Below are 19,711 nucleotides of genomic sequence, written 5' to 3'. Positions count from 1 at the left end.
TTAGTAAGATTAGTAAGTTATATGTAGGTTTGTAATTAAGAAAACCTTTAAAGGATTCTTTCTTCATAAACAAAACCTCAAAGAAAACAATTTCTTATATCTAGCTGGTGAATATTTATTGAAGAACTTGTCTTTATCAAACTATTATTTTGTGTTGATAAATTAATACTCAAATAAACAAGAATATAAAAGGTATTGCTATTCTGTTATTTATACAGTAGTAATACTGTTATTCCATAATAATATTTCGTTGAAAATATATTTAAAGATACGTTTCTACATTTATTAAAGATATGATCTATACCATATGCATTTCACAAATTAATTTACTTTCCCTTTTTATAATAAGCTATATATTTATATGAATATATAGATTAGATATAATACAGGTAGCATTGGGATCTCGATCTTGTAATTCTGCATTGTTTCTCAAAGTGTTGTCCCAGTTTTACTTTTGATGAGCAACTTGGCAAGACACACACTCATACACATGTCTGGGAAGAGAATGAGCTGGTGATTGCGTGCATTCGTGTCTGAGGATTGGCACTGCCCACCGGGGGTATAATTGTGGACTTGCGTGAGTTTCTCCACACACTTTCCGGCCAGAACGGAACCCAGAGGGTTCTGCAATTGTCTTCTCGTCGGTCCCCGTTGCTGCTTGCATAATAATGATGGCAGTGAGGAGTACCAAAACCAGTTGGCACCAGTTGGTTCTCGTCCAACCACTGACCCGGCAACTATTTATCTGTGTTTTTGTCAGGATTGTGGCTTCTTTTTGGTGCCGGCTGTCTGTAATTATGTGAGCATAAGCAAGATTCTAAGGGTAACAGGCCTGTAACATCCATTTGGTGCAATCTCGTTGGCAAATTGTGCAGATAAACGAGTAAGGTTTAAGTTACCCTGTCTACAAGAATATTCCTTTAAAAGATACAGATGAAACTATCCATGAAATGCAAGAGAAAAGGCTACATTTCCTATCATTAATAAATTCTCTGTAAATACCCCTTTAAGGATCATAGAAATCACACAATAAACAAACTCAGAGAGTAACTAAAGCCTTTTATTAATAACTTCATTCAGGACTAAGCACCACTTTAATAAACCTCCATTGAACTTCGACTGTTCCATCAAGTGAAGAGGGGAAAAAAGTATAAAAATCAAACACCTCTTAGCTAATCCCGGTGAATCAGAGGGCCTTAAATTCAATTTACCCTTAATATAGTTATCGAATCGCTAAAGCCACTCGAATATCGATGGCTTTCCACACGCGATGAATGCTTCGGGGCATTCAAATTACAGGAATTTCAATAATTAAAAAATGCAGCGTTAAAGCGAAAGCAGAAGCAGCAATATACAAGCAGCAGCAATATATCAGGATAATATATATATATATATATATTCCCTTCGTCAATAAAGCCGCAAGTTGGTCTAGGAGAAGCGATAAAAACCGAGGGTAAAACTTCGCACAGGAAGTCGCTAAGGGGCGAAAATCTGATGCGGAAATCGAAATTTGTTAAATGGAGCAATCGATGGATGGTGCTGACTGACTGTGCCACGCCCCCGCCTTTTTCCCCATGGAAAGAATCCCGGGAAAGTCGGGACTTGCGTTTGGTTTTACATTTTATCGCTTGTACGTTTGCACCATTTCAATTACAAACAATAACAATAAAAAGTGGGTGAAAGTGGGGCGTGGTACTTGAGGAAAGCGCAAATGTTGAGTGGAGAAATTAAGACAGAGTTATATGGTATGAATATAACTATATATACATACCAAAGTCTTTTAAAACATACTTAAGAATATCATTTTCAGAAAGAATTCTTTTAACTAGGCAACTTTTGATTACATTTTTAAACTATTTGTTGAACCTATACAACATGATCTTAAATAATTTAATATTAAAATAAACTCTTAAAAGTATTTACTATCATTTAATCTATAAAGAAAAGTGATATTCTTTTGACCGCTGCTGTTTCTATAGATGAAACGAAAGCGGAAACAGAAGTGCAAGGGAATTAGTTCACACGGAAGTGGCTCCACCTCCCCCCGAGGACTGTTCCACCATCGCCACCCAGCATCGTAGCGTTCGTGCGGAAGTTAGGTGTCGAAGCGGGAATTGTAGGTAAATATTATTGTAAAAGAAATTTAAATACGGATTTTTTCACTATCTCTTCGCTATTCGCAGTGCCATCCCCTCACTCTACATTACCATCTACCCAACTGGCCCCTTGGCCTGACCCATTATCTTGCCTCCTCGGGAAAACCCCACCTCCTTTCGTTCGTCGTTCTGCACTGACGTTAATGGAATTTCTGAGCTCTTTTTTCCTGTCCACATCGCCTGGCTGTGGAGCGGCATTTGGTTCTTAAAGCCGACCCCTCGAAAGTTTTGCCAAGAGCCGAACGCAATTGGAATAAACTAAAACTCGTCAACTCTCAAGGCTCTCAAGGAATCAATTTGAATCGCACATAACAACTGCAACTGAAATTACTAAGAAGTGCAGTTAACCGCAGCGAGGAAATGGGAATCTCGTTGCGGCATTGCTTCCATATTCAAATGCATTTGCATATATTTTCCTGGTCAAGGCTAAGCGACCGCATTCACTCGAAACGAAGAAAAGTACCAAATTTTCATTGCCAAACAATTTAATATAAATATATACTGGCAAAGGTCTTTTAAAACTTTCAGACAAATTTGGAATTAAATTACAATTTATAATGTTTAAAATGTGTGACCTTCAGATATAATTTCAATAATTTCACAGCCTCGTCTCTTTACGACCTTGCGCACACACATTCTGCACACCCTGGGGACATCTCTGGAAGGGATCAGGCTGGAGATGATCCTTCGATTTCTTTGCTTTCGATGTGGCGACGGAAGAACCCACGGCGGCATGATAAATCCATCTAATGCGGTTTCTTGAGATCTACTGAAAAACACAGACGTGGCCTTCTGCAGGAATTTAATTAATTCCCGTTCAACCGATTGGTTTTGATATATAAATTTTGTATTTTTGGGGATATCTTTCGACTTTTCGGATGTTTCTGTTTCCAAAATCTGCGGCATTTCCTTTGGATTATTTAATTTTGCACCTGTCGTGATAGTAGCTTCAATTATTGAAATACTAAAATACTGCGTGAATAAATTTTTCTTTTGGCTATTAGCAATTTCAGTTTAAGTGAGATTTTTTTACAGGGGTTCAGACTTATGTATATTATGTCAAGGCCGACTATGTTATAAATTATATGTTTTAAGACCTTATATCTATATTTTTTTAAATTTTTTAACTTGATTATCTCTTTGGTACAAATTGTTCTTTATTTGTTATTGAAATTTCGTTAATGATGTAAATTTTAAAGTTCCACTTCATAATTATCGATCTATTTGGGAATCGATCAAAGCTAAGCTTTAAAATTCAAATTCTTTAAACCGATATTCATCGATATTTTAAATGAGATATTTGACGAAAAATCAAAGTTAAGAAACCTTATAACTAAACCAAAAAAGCATTAAAATGAATTCGGAAAGCTGTTCGGTCTTTGTTTTTATTAGAATAATAAATCTGCATACTCAATTTATAATTTAAATATATTAATAATTTTAGTAAAAATTTTGACAATTTTAACCCCTTTAAAAAATTTCAAAATTTTGAAAATATTTAATTTTTGTCGGACATAGCTAGATCGATGACTATGACTCCTTCATAGCGTTTCAATTAAAAATATCCCTGCAAGGGTAAAAAAAGTGCTCTTCTGATGAATAAACTGCTAATTGGCTCACCGTAGCCTGCAAAAGTTTGAACAGCTATTATACTTATAGAAATTATCGGTTCTTCGTGTGGCCTTCGCATTATCTTTTGCCCCGACTTAAACTTTTCTTATAATCATCCTTGTCGGCCGACAAACTTGAGATGGGGCGTGGCTGGCCCAGGGCGATGGCATAGTTTCTGAGCACTTTGCATTTGCCACAGACATGGCCTTGCCGCTGTTCGAAGTTGTTCAAAGTAATTGAACATGGCTCACCTTGCAGCAAGCAGCCTTCCACTTTGTGGTTGGAATTAGTAGTAGAAGCCTGCCAGCCCCAGAAGTACTTATAATCTATCAAAGCAAATGCTGTAGATGCAAAAGCAAGCAAAAGCAATATTAGCAGAGAGAAAAAAGCTATATCTTGATAAACTTTGATTTTGATTAAATAAAGTAATTATATTTCAATTTGCACATTAATTTTACTAATATGTATAAAATAAATTATAGTATTTCTGCTGTGTTTATTTACAGAGCTTCTAAAATTTTCTCGCTGTGGAAAAATGAGGAAAAATACGTAAAATCTCTTTTACTCAGTGCAGGTCATTGATGCTGCGCTTCTCTATGGCAGACTTTACCAACTCAACAGATCATTGGGTCATTCGTGGTGGCTGTGGCATCTACCTTCCCCCACTTTCAGAGGCTGAGTGCGCCACGTGGCCATGTGGTCAGCATTTGATTCCAGCTAAATGCCCGATGCCCGATGCTCAGTGCACCGCTCTTAGCGCTTTCATTCAATTAGCCATGTCCACTGATTTACGAACGGGGCTCCCAGGAGCAGCGGTGGCAAGGAGATATGGCCATTCAGCCGGGTCTTGGTGACAGTAATTAATGGAGCAAGTTTCAAGCCGGATCTGGATAGCGTTCAAGAGCTTCGTCATAGTCAGAACCGTCACACCTCACTGGCTGAATGGAAACGTTGGTCGAGAGTCAAATAAATAAACAGAGCAGAGGGCCAGCAAAGCTAACGAAATAAAATCGCACAACTAAAAACTTATTTCATTAGCAATTTCCATCAAAGGCAGCCACAAGGAAAAGGAAAAGGAAGCTGAGCTGCGACATTAGGAGCCACTCGATGCGTCGCTCAATTTAATTCAACGCTAATAAAAAGCCATATAAAGCGGAATTTTGTAGCGAATCGTGTGGCCATCGGACGGGCACTACCAATGGCCATCATTGACAGTCGCCTGGACGACACCTTCGCCGGCAGCCGAGTGTTAATCCCGCTCCGGTCCTGTCCGGTCACAGAGCCGTAAGTGAGCAATCCCTGAAAAGGACACACACAACGAAGGAAAGGAAAACTTGGACATAAATAAGAAAAATAAAACAGCAACGGAAAAGTTTATGGCCAACATTTTTAGTTGCGGTCGAATGAATACAAAAGTGTATTCCATGAACAACACACATTAATACAAACACACCCAGGAATTTGAGAGGAGACTGCCAGAGGGACAGCAGCAGGAACAGGGATAGAAGTAGAAGTAGAAGTAAAAGTAGACGAGGACGAGGACGAGGACCTGGCAACATTTATTATATATCACAAGTGGCCAACAGGATCCCAGCCCATTGTGGGTCCAAGCTCGGCTGTCGCACTTTTATTATTATTGATGACAATTTTGAGCAAACAATAAAGAGAATTGCCAGCCGACAGCATCGACATCAGCAACATCAGGCCTCAGCATCACAACATCTGCCAGCTTTCTGTTCTTCTGACCATCGAAGTGACTTCTGTCGGGGTCACTTGCCAGCCAACAACATTAAACTAAACATAATCAAAGTAGGCGAAAAGCGATTCAAGCCACGATTCTTACACGTCTAAAAAAAACAACAGAAATGATAAACAAAAAATCCAGTAATTTTTCGGAAACTTAAAGTGACTTCATATTAATTTTAACCTGATATTTACATGGATTAACTCAAAAATCCTTCTTCATTTCATAATAATTCCTACTCCAATGCTGTATTTTATTCGTTTTAAATTAGGACTATACTCTAACATATAATATATTCAATATCATAATAGAATTACCTTTAAATTCTTTATTGTTTAACTGCATTCAAAGATCATTCAAAGAGATTTACTAATGGGTTTTCAATCTTGCAAGTTTCTTATTCTAAAACTAACAACTTGTTACCTAAAAATAAGGAATGCAATTGGTTTTAAACATTCAATTCATTTTCTTACAGTGTAGCCACTGAATTGGACTAGGTCGAATGGTAAAATGTGATCAAGAAGTTTGAGACAATTTATGGGCGCGAAAACTTTTGGCGTTTCCTTAACAAACGACAATGCAGCTGCCAATTGCCAAAAGCCGCGCCACAACTAGTAAGTGAGTATAAAAATGTCAATAACAAAATAAATTAACGTAAGTCCTGGTGCTCACTTAAAAAAAAAAACAGCGAAAACAAGAAACGAAAAAACCGCGCACTCAGAAATAAGTTACTCAAGGCAAAGAAAATATGAAGGAAAATTTCATTAAGCTGGCACCAGCCGCCAAGTCAAGTTTATAAAAGTTAATCTGGCAAAGTTTTTGGACAGCCAAATTTTTTAGTTTCCCAAACGAAAGAGATGTGTGGGCCACAGGTAACAGTGGTCTATAGTTGATTTGTACGAATCTAAGCCTGATTGAATATGTTTGAATTTCCGCAAAGATGATATGCTCTGATGGTCACAAACTTTATCTGCCTTGGAATACAGAAAAAAAAAAGTTATGAACATTTTTCCAAGGATGTGCTCCATCAATTTGGCCCTTCTTACAGCGATCCGCTCTCTCCATGGTCATACCCATGGAGCTCATGTGGTACTGACACATTCAATTGATTAACCCAAGCCACAGCGCCGCCAAGGAAACTTTTCGGCCAGATCCCCGGCAGAGGAGCAGGCTGCAGCGGAAGCTCATTGCCAGGCAAAGTTAATTTTGAATCGTTTATCAAACAGCGTGGAGCTGGAAAGGAAACTTGAAGTGCATGTGCATGTGCAGGCGCTGGCAGGCTGCCATATTCGAGTACCTGACTCTAGAATTTGACTAGCAAAAACTATTAGCATGTGTGTCTGGCGGTGAATCAAGCGAGGATTTTCCAGCGAAGGTGGATTCAGCTATTTGTCAAATTTTGACTTTACTCCGGCTGCTCTGGTCCCGGCGCAAATTGATGAAATGAGTTGTGAAAATTCGCACAGAGCACACATTCATGCATAAGTTGATGGAATCAATGCGGCAGATAGAAAAATAAGCATTGAATATATACATATATATAGTAATTCAGTGTTTGCCAATGGAAAACCAAGGCCAGAACTTTGAAATGATAAAGTGCCAGTTGACAGGGAAACTATTTTGCCTGATTCTCACCATACTCAGTCAATTTTGAAGTCACTTAACACGCTCCACATCCTCTGTATTCGAGGCTCGCGAGAGCTGATTTCCACCTATATGAATTATCCTTGACACGTGTGGGCCGCAGCCAATAACTGAGGCTGAGGTGTAATCGTTTGACGCTCGAATGGAGTGCCAAATGAGGCATCTCACAGCTGCACTGGGAGAAAAAATGTGGGAATAATAAGGAACTAGGAAGAATTGGAGAATTTCTGAGCAAGAGGGAAACTCTAAAATGAATCTATTCTCATTTCAAGGCTAAGAAATGCACTTTAAATTCAAAGATATGAAGTTAAAGACCTTTATTTTAAATATTTCTGCAAGTGTACATCCCATATACCTTGCGATTAACCCTAAAGCCCGACAAACAAAGGCACGAGTCCTGTAGAACTCCTAGGCGAAAACCAGACCATGGCTCTGGAGTGCTGCTGCTGTGGCTTTCTGGTCAGGTGTCTCAAGAAGCACAGCTCCATAGGGCAACTCCTCTTGGCAGGGCATTGTAATGAGCTGCTGCTGCACTCATATCCAAGCTGCACAAAGGACCCGCAAAGGACCAAAAGCAGCACAACAAAGGCGTCGAGCAGGGCGGTAAACAAGGACTCCTGCTGCTAACTACGCGCATTTTCCGATCCATTTATCACAGCAACGGCCTCCGATGAAACGAGAGATTTTAAGCGATATCCTGCACAGACGACGATCCTCGGCAGCGGGCATTGTGCTCCTTTTGCTGCTCCTGCCGCCTCTGTGTGCCAGTGTGTATGTGTGGAAGCAAGTTAACGGGAAATCGCAATAAATGCGGCAAATGTGTTGCTTTGTGTGCTGTTAAACGCATTTTTATAGAAATTGCTTTCATGCCAGCCAGCCACCAACAGCCAACAGGGAACCAGAAAAAGCCAGAGGAAAGCAGCGCCCATTTGTATGCAATGCCTTTTTTCAGCGCTCATACTTTTTTGCACTGATTGCACTTTATGCGCATCACTTGTGCTAGTGTGTGTGTCTGTGTGTGTGTGTGAAAGAGGGGCACATTTCCATGACAAAAGCACACCAATTAGCGAGCGTTTAATGCAAATGTTTTCGATTGCCACATAATCGCTGGCATAGAAGGCCTTTTAATAAGTTAAACGCTCTGTACAATGAAACAGGATGCTCCATGCTACAGTACTGTACTTTATTTTACTTTGCTGATTGCCATAGCTATACAGCTTGGGTCATGAAATTAACCAGAGTGTGACAAGGAAGAGAGCTCCTAGCTCCTACCTGCTGTCATAAAACTTGTATTATGCATGCAGGGAAAGCATCAGAGAGGAGGCACAGGACATTGCCCGCACTAAGCCAGGCTGAAAGCAAACACAGACGCACCTCGGGGAGCGGCAGACAGGTCCCAAATGTTTGGTCAAAATGGGTCAGTGCCACCATTAGCTCAGGAAACTGGAACGCAGGCGAGATTAGCACACACACACACACACACTCTAAGGCACAAACACAGCTGGAGAACACACCTGCCCAGAGCTGATTTACATACATACCTGTGTACTCGAAAGGGGTGTGAGAATATATACCTTTAAGCTTAAATTAGAAAACTTAGTCATTATTTTTGGTAAATAACTAATGAATAATATAATATAATGGGATGTCACTGTCATTAAATAAACATTTCAAGTATTATGACACCTAAAATAAACAATATTGCAATACTTATAATCAAACTAATAATAATTGAAATTTAGCTTTCCAAATTATTAATTCATTCAAATTTATACAGTAAATATTGAACAGATTATGCACCTGTTTATTTAAACTATCATGTAATACAAATGAAATTACTTTTAATAGAAATAAATGAATGAGCAGAAGTCGCTGAAAGCTACTTCAAAAATGAATAAGTAATGTTTAGAATCAATACACATAGATACAAGAAAATCATTTAATCAAACCATACCTCAAGTTATTTCCAGGTTTCTATGAAATATACATCTCCTCAGAGCTCTCTCAATCTCCAAACTTGCATTATTAAGTCCCATCCGAGTTCTTTTATAATTCACCATTCAATCCCACTTCCCTGCCAACTGGTAAGCTCATTAAATTTTTAAATTTCAACCAGATAGGGAGCATAAGAAGGCGAAATCATCAACTCTCAATGAATTGCAAACGGCGAGACCACAAAGCAATTTACACAAGCGAATGCAGTGGAGGCCATAAATTAAAGGCAAGTGGTCGGTGTGGGTGGAAAAGGCTGGGGACGGCGTGGTGCCGTTTTTCACATTCAAATTTCCCGCATCCAAACAAATCCGGGCTGAATGGTGGTTGCTGGTCCATGAAAGCAGGGCCAAAAATATAAAAAGCAGTTAAGAGAAAGAAACCCGGCGAAAATAAGAATTACCAAAAAAGCAAATAAGACCAACTGGCTACAAGGGTTAACATGAATGACCGGCTGCCGGCGAGGCAACCGCAACAATTTCTACAGCCAAGCGCAACTTAATTTCAATATAAATAAATAAAAAACGCAAAGGAACTCTTCGCATTTTATGAAACCCTTCCAAATCCGGAGTTTCCATATATCAGAAGCAGGCGTGCTGCAGCGGTCAGGCGGCGATTTCGAAGTAACTGGAAAATATCATTAGATGACGATATAACTACAACTGGCCCGGTTACTTGGCTCACACAAATAATCCCATTTATGTACTTATTGCCGCCACACATCCGGTCAACAAGTTGTTGTGTCTGCTCCAGGATTCCGATGGCAGTCGTGTTCTGCCCTGTTTGGAGCTGGCTTTTGTCATTGCCACACAACTACTACAGGCGTGGGCGAGAGCATACGGAAAGGACATGGCATCCCAGCTATGTGTCATTGAAATTCAATAAGGACAATTCCCGCACGCAGCAGGAAGCGGTCCGGGGGGCGTTGGGGGCAGAATCGGGGACAACAACATTGTGGGGCCAAGACAACATCGTCTTTTGCTGGCCAATAACTTCTGCTTCATTTTCCCAATGCAGACACGCAAAGAAAATGCTTCACAAACATGAAATTTATATTCCATATAACATAGACCTTTGCCAGACAAATAAGCAATAGCAATTTACATTTTCCTAATTAAGAAAATGAATTTGGTTATTTAAATCTTAAGAGTTGTGCTTAGCTTCCTTTATTTTTGCAAGTGCACAAATGTCGTGAACAGCTTTCCGAGTCCTGCTTTCATCCAAGGACCAAAGCCAGATGACTTTCGTTTCTGAGAAATTGATTTCCGCTTATGGCACTTTGCCTTTGCTTACATGTTGCTCGAGACCCACAAAGACTCACAATGAATATTTATGTGTGTCGCCCCTCTGTCCCTGTCATCGACATGTAAAACTCAGATTATGTTAATGACTTCATTAAATCATCCAGGGACCCTGGACTTATGAACACACATATAGACTCTCTTCCAATTAATTATGTTTACTTAATTAAATTCCATCCCTGACTTTAGCTATCTTATCGCTCGGTCGAGCCATTTCGTAAAATAGTTTGCAGTGCCACGCAAAGGTGCATAAATGTTTCCTTTTTCGCCGTCAGTTTTCTCAAGTTGTTAATTGCTCATAATTAGACACGGCGTACGCAGTGGCCTGAAAGCAGAAATGCTTTCAGCCGAGCCGCAACTTCCTGCCAAGCTAATTAAAGGACTCGCATAGCAGTTAATGCGCTTTTAAAGGCATTTCGCGCGCCGCAGCTACAATGAAACTAATTGAAAGGAAAGTTGCTGAAAACCTAATTGCAGTGCCAACTGCTCGACAAAAAAAATAGCGAAGAAAAAATGGGTGAAATATCTCAATCTTAATTGCAGGCACCAAATGTGGCAGTAGTTTCTTTTTATTCTTTATAACAAATTATCTTCATAAGTAACATGGAGTTAGTAGTAGATTTTGCTTAAATGAAACAATTCTACTTGTTGAAATAATAATTTGTAGCATTTGATATCAGTGAAAGGAATATAAAGTCTAAATGAGCAAAGACAAATAACAAGTAACTCAAATGCGATGTCATAACCTCATAACCAACCTGCAAATTTATCGATTACATTGATAGTATATTATCGAGGCTTTTCCCTCTCCAATACACCACTATATTTATGAGTGCCAATCACATTAACGTTTAATTGTCCTACAAAGGCTGACCACAACAAGCCACAGGCCGAAGGCATGGAAATTAACTGCAAAATGTGGTATCGAAGAGGAGGGAGATTTCGAATTATGATCGAATTATTGTGTACTTGCCTTGGCGAACCGCAAGTTGGGCGATTCTTAATGAACAGTTTTGAGAAAGGATTGACAGGCATCCATCAATATACACATACGTCCGGCCTGTCAGTGCATAATTGGGCATCGTTGGCCCACTGTGCATCCCCCATGTACACATGCGGTCTGTGATTGAGTTGTTCACTGTTGCAACTGATTTATTGGCCACCGCAGAAAACGCGCTCAATATTATATTGAAACGTGCCAAATTGAATGCAATAGCCGGGTTCCCCCCGAAACCCGAAACCCGAATCCAGCAACCCAAAAGGATACCTTGCAGTGCGAGGGACGGACTGCATTTTGGAAAAGCATGCCTAATTTTATATGGCAATCACTCAGCCGCATGTATTTTCCCGCCATATATCCAGTTTTCCATTTGCCCACACCCACGCACCCACACCGTTGCTGAATAAATCGTGGCGTTGAGTGTGCGAAAACTGAAATTGCACTTCATTAAATAACCATCAAAACAACTCAATAAAATACTAAATTCTCGCAGCGAGCAGGAAACGAACTGCGGCAGGAATGTGTGCGCGATGGGAGGGACGTTGTGTGTGTTGTATGTATGCTGTGAGATATTCATGCACAAACTACTATAAAAATAAAACAAATGGTCTAAACTTTTTCAATTTAACTACGATTACATTGCGCGGTCCTGGCCACACATACATTTGGTTAAATCCACTGACAAACTCTCTGAGCGGAGGCTGAACAAGTGAATTCCGACTGCCTCCGAGTATTTGCCATTTGCCGTTTGAGTGATGTGCAGGCCATTAAGGATGAAGCGTTTCCAACTCAAATGCACACTAATTTAATCAAATGCAGTCCATCAATGCCTTTTGCATTCGATGTCCTGGCCAGGATGACCAGGCTAAAAGCTCTGACAGTATCAGTTACAGTTGCAGATGCCAGAGCCCATTCCAGTTCTGGACTCAAACAGGATCAGATCGCTCCAAAAATGTCCGTTTTCGTTTGGGCTTACGTCATTGCAAATGCCTGAAATGTGAGAGGGGGATGCCACAACTATTTACGGAATTTATATTGCCAACTATGCTCGATTGTTTGCCAAACAAAAGCCATAACCATATGAACGGACAATCGATTAAAGTCACAACTTTACTTTGATGCTTAATTCTATTTGCACAAGCGGACAAAATCCTGTCGAACCTCAGACTCGGGATTCAGAATTCATTAATAATTCGGCAAAAGTTAAAGACACAAAGTGAGTGTCTCGCGTCAGAACTGACAAAGGACAAGAAAATGGCGCACAAAGTTGGCCTCTCATCTGCCGGTTTTGGACTGTGAAAGGACATTCCGAGAGGACACAAGTCCGAGTCCGATTTGCGGCTTTTGTTTCGCCAACTTTCTCGCATTCTTTCGGGCAATATGCAGCAATTATTAAGATTAATACTCCTAATATGATGAGCGTCGACCACAAGAGCGTGACCAAGATGTGTGAGGCCACGCCGAGAGCTGATGTGTTTTTAATGAGTTGTAGGAGCAACGGAAGCCAGCAGCAATTAAGGAACATTAATTAATATTAAATATTTCAATGGCAATTAAATGAAATAATTTCCTAGATGCCATCAAACCAGCCGCAGCCCTCTTTCCCGATCTCTCTCCCACTTTCTGGTTCCCCGCAAACACAAAGGCGAAGATGCGAAACTTTGGCCAGCCCAGCAAATGAAAATTTCATTAACCGCAGAAGCCAAATGGATTTTACCCCAGTATCCTTCGCTCCTCCGCTTGTCCATTCGTCCTGCAATCCACCCGCCGCCTTCCATTTGCCATTCAAATTTCGAGTGAAAAGTTTTCAACTTACCCCAAACAGGACACATGTTACAAAATTAGCAAATAAATTTCAAGTAAGACCGAACTTGCGCGCATTCCAAATGCAAATGAAATGCACGCGATTGTTGATCGGGGTAGCAGAGGAATGAATGAGTTATATAGTCCAGAGTTTCGACCACAAAATACCTGTCTATTACTTTGTAAAATGCGTAGCATACTTTTCAGGGTTTAGATATTGTATCCTTCTAGACCTCCATGTAACAACACATTTAATAATGAATTAAACTGATTAAGAATATCCTTGTTATTAAACCAAAGACAAATCTATAAAGACATACAGAAAAGAACAAAAGGACTATAATATTTTAAAATATCGACAAAATATTTCCGTAATATTGTAGTATTTCCACCAACCGGAAAGTCACAAAACAATTCATAATGCCAAGACTATAAATTATCTTTTTCTGTAGGTATATAGTAGTACAATATACCCTCATATTCGACATCTACTGGGTGGAAATAGGGAACTGAAACCAACAGAGTTGAAGCCCGCGCTGCATTTCTTATGAGTGAGGGCCTGGAAAATATTTTCCAAGGCATTTCAATTTGGCCCCGCATTACGCGTAATTGAAATTTGCATTTGTGTGGGACGCTGGCGAAAAACAAAAACGAAAAGAAAATCAAATGAAATGAAAGGAAAGGACGCAGGCCAGGAGGTGGCGTCCAAGACAAGCAAAATGGAAATAAAAGAAAGAGGAAACTCTGTCGGTTGTCCTGAAGAAAGACCAATTAAGAGCCGCGGCGTGGAATTTTGATTGCGGTTTGCAAAATTCCAAAAGGCCAGGCCAGACCAGGCCAGGCCAGGCCAGGAATCTGGCCCCAACATACGCGGAAGGTAATGAAAATTTTTATTTTTTTCCACCATTTCCGCTGACTTCCTTCTGCCTTTCCTTGGTCATTTTCACAGCACATTAGAATTGTTTGATATTTACTTAAAAGAAACAAGAGAGAGGATCAACGACCTGCCAGCGTTGACATTTAAGTCAATCGAAAAGTTTCCACAAAACGCGAGGCTGTGTGTCCTCGGTCACCTGAGTCAGCAACTCTGCATGTCCAGCGGTTGCAAGGAGGCCCTAAAATGCCGCCAGTTACTTTTGGCAAAGAATTCCCAAGAATTCTGACTGGTGGAAGCAGCAAACAAGCAAAACTCAATGCACTGTGTGCAGGTTATGGTAAAATGTAAATGAAAATCATAAAGATAAGTCTTAAAATTGAAATACAGTCGAGTCCCGATAATTTGTACCCCGCTAAATCGAAAATCGCGATAATTCGTAAAAAATTCTGTCCCCTTGAAAAAAACTCGTTAATTCGTAAAAATTCCATACATTTTGGTCCCCTCGTTAATTCGTAGTATTTGGCGCAACGCAAAGAATATTGAACCTCTTATAAATCGTAATTTTGTTTCGAAACCTCTTATAAATCGTAATGCGATGCGAAATATTTTGACGACGTTAGATTTTGCAGACATCAGAACGGAGAAGAAATTTTATTTTTTAAAAATTCAGTCTTCGGATATTTTATTAAATAATTTTACATACAATTTCAGGAATTGTAAAAACCCAACAGATTTCTAAAGCATTAAGAACTTGCAGTGATATCCATATCTATTAAATTTCGCTTTAATATTTCCAGTATTTTTGAGTGAAACATCTCTTATTCAGATATCTAATCAGGTTTCAAAAAATTCTTGCCAATGTGCTTCTGCAATGTCTGCAAAGAAAACTTTTTGAACCGCGACCCTAGGACCGCAAAATTGCTTTAAAGCAAATATTGAAGAAAAACCCAAGTAAAACAGCGCACATTTCCAGGAATAAAGGCAGTGCCTTGAGGGGTGGCAGCGCTGGAGACAGTTGGCATTAGGCCCTCTCAACTATATAGCCAAGGCCAAGTTTGGGCCAAATCTGTGGACCAGCAATGGAACCGTAAATTCTATTGCATGACTTGATTAAATTCGCATGCAACGCTGACTGGCCTCCCCTTCGACCCACAACCCCCAGCAGCAGCAGCCGGAAAAAACCTTCTCGAGTAAAAGGCCAAACAAAGGCCGGCAACGTTGCCAACTATGGCATAGCTGGAATTTCTTGGCTATTTGCTGCTAGATGCCTTGCCTTGCCTGGCTCAAGGCTCATGGCTTCTGTTTCTGGCCGGGAACCGTTGACTTGGCCTTTTCCTTCGACCGTTGCCCACATTTTAACGTTTTAACGTGACTTAATGAAGTTTCAGTGTCACAGCAAGCGCTCCTCCTGCTTCGCCTGTTAATTTTATGATGGATTTTATGCAGAACGCAAAAAAAAGAAACTTTGAACTTTAATAAGTATGTGTATGCAAGCGTTTAACTTTGCCAGCGTTTCGTAGATTTTTTCACCATTTTTTTTTTTTTTCAGTTCCATTTTGTTTATTTTCTGACCACCCCCCCGGGGACCTCCAGCATCCCCAGCACCACCATCATTCGGGCCATATTAAGCTGGCCCGGCTAGCTGGCTGGCTTCTTTTCTATGGGAACTTTGCTAAAATATGCTTCACGAGACTTGAAAGCATTCGAAGTAATGAAAAAGGGGCGAAAGAAAAAAATGCATCCAACAAGTAACCACGACACGACGCACACACACTTCTATGGTGAAAAGTGGTTACCACGGGAGGAGAGAAGGTCGGAAAAACGGTGGGGTGTAACTATACAGAAACGCTGCGCAAAATTTAACGAAGCTTAACCTCATTCAATGTGAAAATACACTTTACGTGTACTTTGCGCTGTCATTTCGGGCGCAACTCGAGCAGCAATTGTGCAAATACTTTGTGCCGAAAGTGTGGTGATGGGCGGTCTACGGGGGCGATGCCAAAAACCTGGTGAACTTTTCAAACTTAAATGCAGAGCAGAATGATGAATGATCCAAAGAAGCTCGCCCAGCAACCAGAAGAACTCACTTTATCTCCACACTCCACAGCGGGTGAGGAACTATTTGATTTCCCAGTTTCAATAGATGCACAGAGAGAAAGTTCCTATAGGTCATTATCATTTCATAATTAATAAACAATGATAAGATTTTGAGACATACTAAAGTCAAACAATATAAGTGCCAACTTTGTTTTTAAATGAGTATCTTAAGGTTATTGGTTTGGATTCATTTATCCCCATTTGAACTGGTTTATATGTGTTCTATACTTAAGTTTATTCTTTTACTCAAGAAATATCATAATAGAATCAAATAACTCCAAGTGTTTCTTGAACTTTCTCATAAAAGATGCTCTCATAAAAGCATTTTCCCTCTAATATAGAATCGTTTCTGCTGCAAAGTGTCTGTTACAATTTATGGAGGGCGTGGTTCATAAATTATGCAAGAACATCGATACCAAAATGTCGTCGACTGCATCCAATTGAAAACTGAAAGTGCAGCAATCGGAGATCTGAACTGGGTCTCATATGGCCGCGGTACCCCCGGCAATTGCACTTGGCAGAAGACGATTGCTTCACCGCAAACACATGAAACGCACGTCACCGAGCGTCACCATTTGTGCAATCAAACATCGAAATGGCCGCGACATTGACCGCAGGCTTCCACAGTGTGAAATCGGATGCGGCTGCCAACTATCAGGTGAGGAAAACACTGACTAGAAAGCAATTGGAAAATGAGTGAAAAGCTAATAAGCCAAGAAGAGTTTCAAATAAACTTGAAAAAAGATAAAGAAATGGTAAATAGATACTAATTTACTTCAGATTTATGTACAAATTATTCCACTGTAATGATTTACAATAAAATATGTAAGCAAAATATGTAAGCTATATATTTTAATATATTTAATGATCTTTAAACCCATTGAAACTCTTGACTTGTACCATTATTTTATCAACTTTTTCAGATGTTATAGTAAACTCTCCCCACTCTGGAACCACTGTCCCAGAGGTCGTTGTTCATGATGGCTTTACAATTGCGGTGACTGTGGATTTCATATGGTGAACTGTGGACACTGGATCACCTCACTTGCATCTGAAAGGGACAATCTGGACCGCTGGGCCGCCAAGTGAAAGTGATGGCCTCCACTTACACAATCCGGAGCCAAGCCAATGAACTTGAAGTGCCGACACGCCTATATCCAATTTCAGTTAGTGGTCCCATTCAGCGTTATAAAAACACCAACGAGAGAGGCAAAAATTTGCATTTCAAAGCAGACCACCAACACCCACGCCAGCTGACTGCGCTCCAGGATTAGCACTGTGCCAGGATTGGAAATAGGAGCAACTCGTAGCCGCAGATATGAGGTTGCCGTATACTGACCAAGGCAGCGGCCCGCCAGCCAACAGTTCATTAATGATCTATGCATTAATGTTGCTCTCGTTGGTCCTCACAATGGGGGAAGTGGATGCCATCGATGCCCCACTGCCATTGTCTCTGGCAGAGATCCCGCTGCTGTCACTGGAGCAGGGCAAGCACCATTACCATGAAGCGGGTGTGGAATCGTTGCCGGGATTAACGGGATATACGCGAAATTATTATGACCCCGCTGACACTGCACCGACCGATGACTTGGCAACATATGGAAATTATGCTCACAAGCTCCTGGCCGCACACCACCATCCGAATACGGACTCACATCCACATCCACATCCACTATCATCATCACCATATCCCGCCACCGCCAATGGCTTTGTGCCCTTCTACTACACCAACCAACTGCACTCGCACTCGTCTCTCCCACTCTCAGTTTGCTGGCGAGGAAGAGGAGCCACGACGCGACCCATCGGCCAATATCGATTTTGTCATTAATGCGGCAAATTATGAGCCAAATTCCGCGGGCTACGAGGAGACCTACGAAGGCTATGCATATCGGCCGCGGGTGTCGCTGCCGACGCCTCCCAATCATTACCATTTCGAGCAAATTTCCAATTACCGGAACCAGGACCATCGAACGGAGGAGGAACTGGATAATTCCGGTGTCTATGCGCGCCACAAAGAGCTGCAAACATTGGCAAACCCGGTTAAGCGGGAACAGCGGGAGGAATCGTTATCCACTCACAACCAGCAACTGGCAGGGCGACACGAGTCCCAGGAACAGAGACTGGAAGGGAGGCAGCAGCAGCAACATAATCATCAGCAATGGCAGCAGCAACAGCAGCAGCAACAGCAGCAAAAGCAACAGCAACAGCAACAGCAGCAAAAGCAACAGCCACTGCCTTACCAGCAACATGTATTGCAGAAGCCTTTAGGATATATCCAAGATCAACGGCAGCAACAGCGTTTGGGTTTGGCTCAGGATCAGCAATTGCTATACTCCCACACAGACTCTCGGGTGGCCGATCTTCCCGCCATAACAACCAGTGTTCGTCACACTCCGGCGAGTAGTAAGGCCGTGGCCGGATTGCCGCTCTCCAAGCACATTGAAGTGACCAAGAATGTACCAGTCACTCACTACCAAAAGCAACATGTTCCCTACAAACAATCGGTCCAGGTGCAGGTGCCTCGAACCGTCATCGCAGCCATTCCCAAGCCAATGCCCATCAAGATACCCGTGGCTAAAACCGTAGCCATTCCGCAGCTGCAAGAGGTAAAGATACCCATCGAGCGGGTAAAGCCAGTTCCCGTTGAGCGTCCCATTCCGTTTGTGGTGGAGCGAAGAGTGCCCTACCGAGTGGAGAAGCCGGTGGCCACGCCAGTCTACTATCCGTATCCGGTCAAAGTGCCCGTGGTGCGGACGGTGGTGCACAAGCAGCGAACCCACTATGTGGCACCGGGTTGGAGTGCCACCGGCAATCATTTGCTTGGCTGAGAAAAGGTTAGGAGTTCCCTTTTAAAATTCTAATACGTATGCATATGCTGTCGAGTCGTAAATAATACATTTTTAGTCCTTTTTTTCATACACTTTTAAAGGGTAAAGATGGTTTCTTTAATAAGAAACTGTGTATAAATATTTATTTTGTTTTTTTCTGATTAAAAATTAAGAATGTAGTTTTCACTCTGTAAATGTGTTTGAATAATGGCAATAAAGTAAATAAAAACTGAAATCCTAAACTTTTATTTTCAGAAAATAAAAGAAACTTCATTAGCTCACCTCAGTCTTTAAGAAATATTTTAAAACATTCTATGCAAGTCAACTTCTGGGTTCAAGAATTTTATAAATATTCATATGATATATATTTTTTACCCCTCGTGGTGTCCTGTCAGTGTATTTAAAACTTTAACTGGTCACCATTTTTTTTGACTGCTGACCCTTGGGCTGCCAGGCAAAGTAATTGCAATTAGTGCTGTTGCTCAAAAAAAAGGAACAGACAACCACTGCAGTGCAGCTTCCTAGCTCCCAAAATCCCAGCTTCCAGCTTGCTTCCAGCTCCCAGTTCCCAGCTTCAGCCAAAACAAAACAAGATGTCCCGAGTCGAAGTTGAGGTCGGAGTCAGAAGGCAGGTCCCAAATGAAGAAAAGTAGCCGAG

At 41.0% G+C, this 19,711-nt stretch overlaps 1 protein-coding gene across 1 annotated transcript; it reads left to right on the top strand.

The window, feature by feature from the left end:
- Window positions 1-17,582: 17,582 nt before the first annotated feature.
- Window positions 17,583-19,193, top strand: LOC110177412 (uncharacterized). The gene is given in 2 exon segments (XM_020944129.2): window positions 17,583-18,002; window positions 18,004-19,193. Coding segments are annotated over 2 exon segments (1,455 nt in total). The 5' UTR covers window positions 17,583-17,597; the 3' UTR covers window positions 19,054-19,193.
- Window positions 19,194-19,711: the final 518 nt, after the last annotated feature.

This window comes from Drosophila serrata, unplaced genomic scaffold, assembly GCF_035046125.1.
Source record: "Drosophila serrata isolate PLE 108 unplaced genomic scaffold, ASM3504612v1 contig_295, whole genome shotgun sequence".
Taxonomy (NCBI): Eukaryota; Metazoa; Arthropoda; class Insecta; order Diptera; family Drosophilidae; genus Drosophila; species Drosophila serrata.
This window is presented reverse-complemented; position numbering and strand designations above follow the sequence as displayed.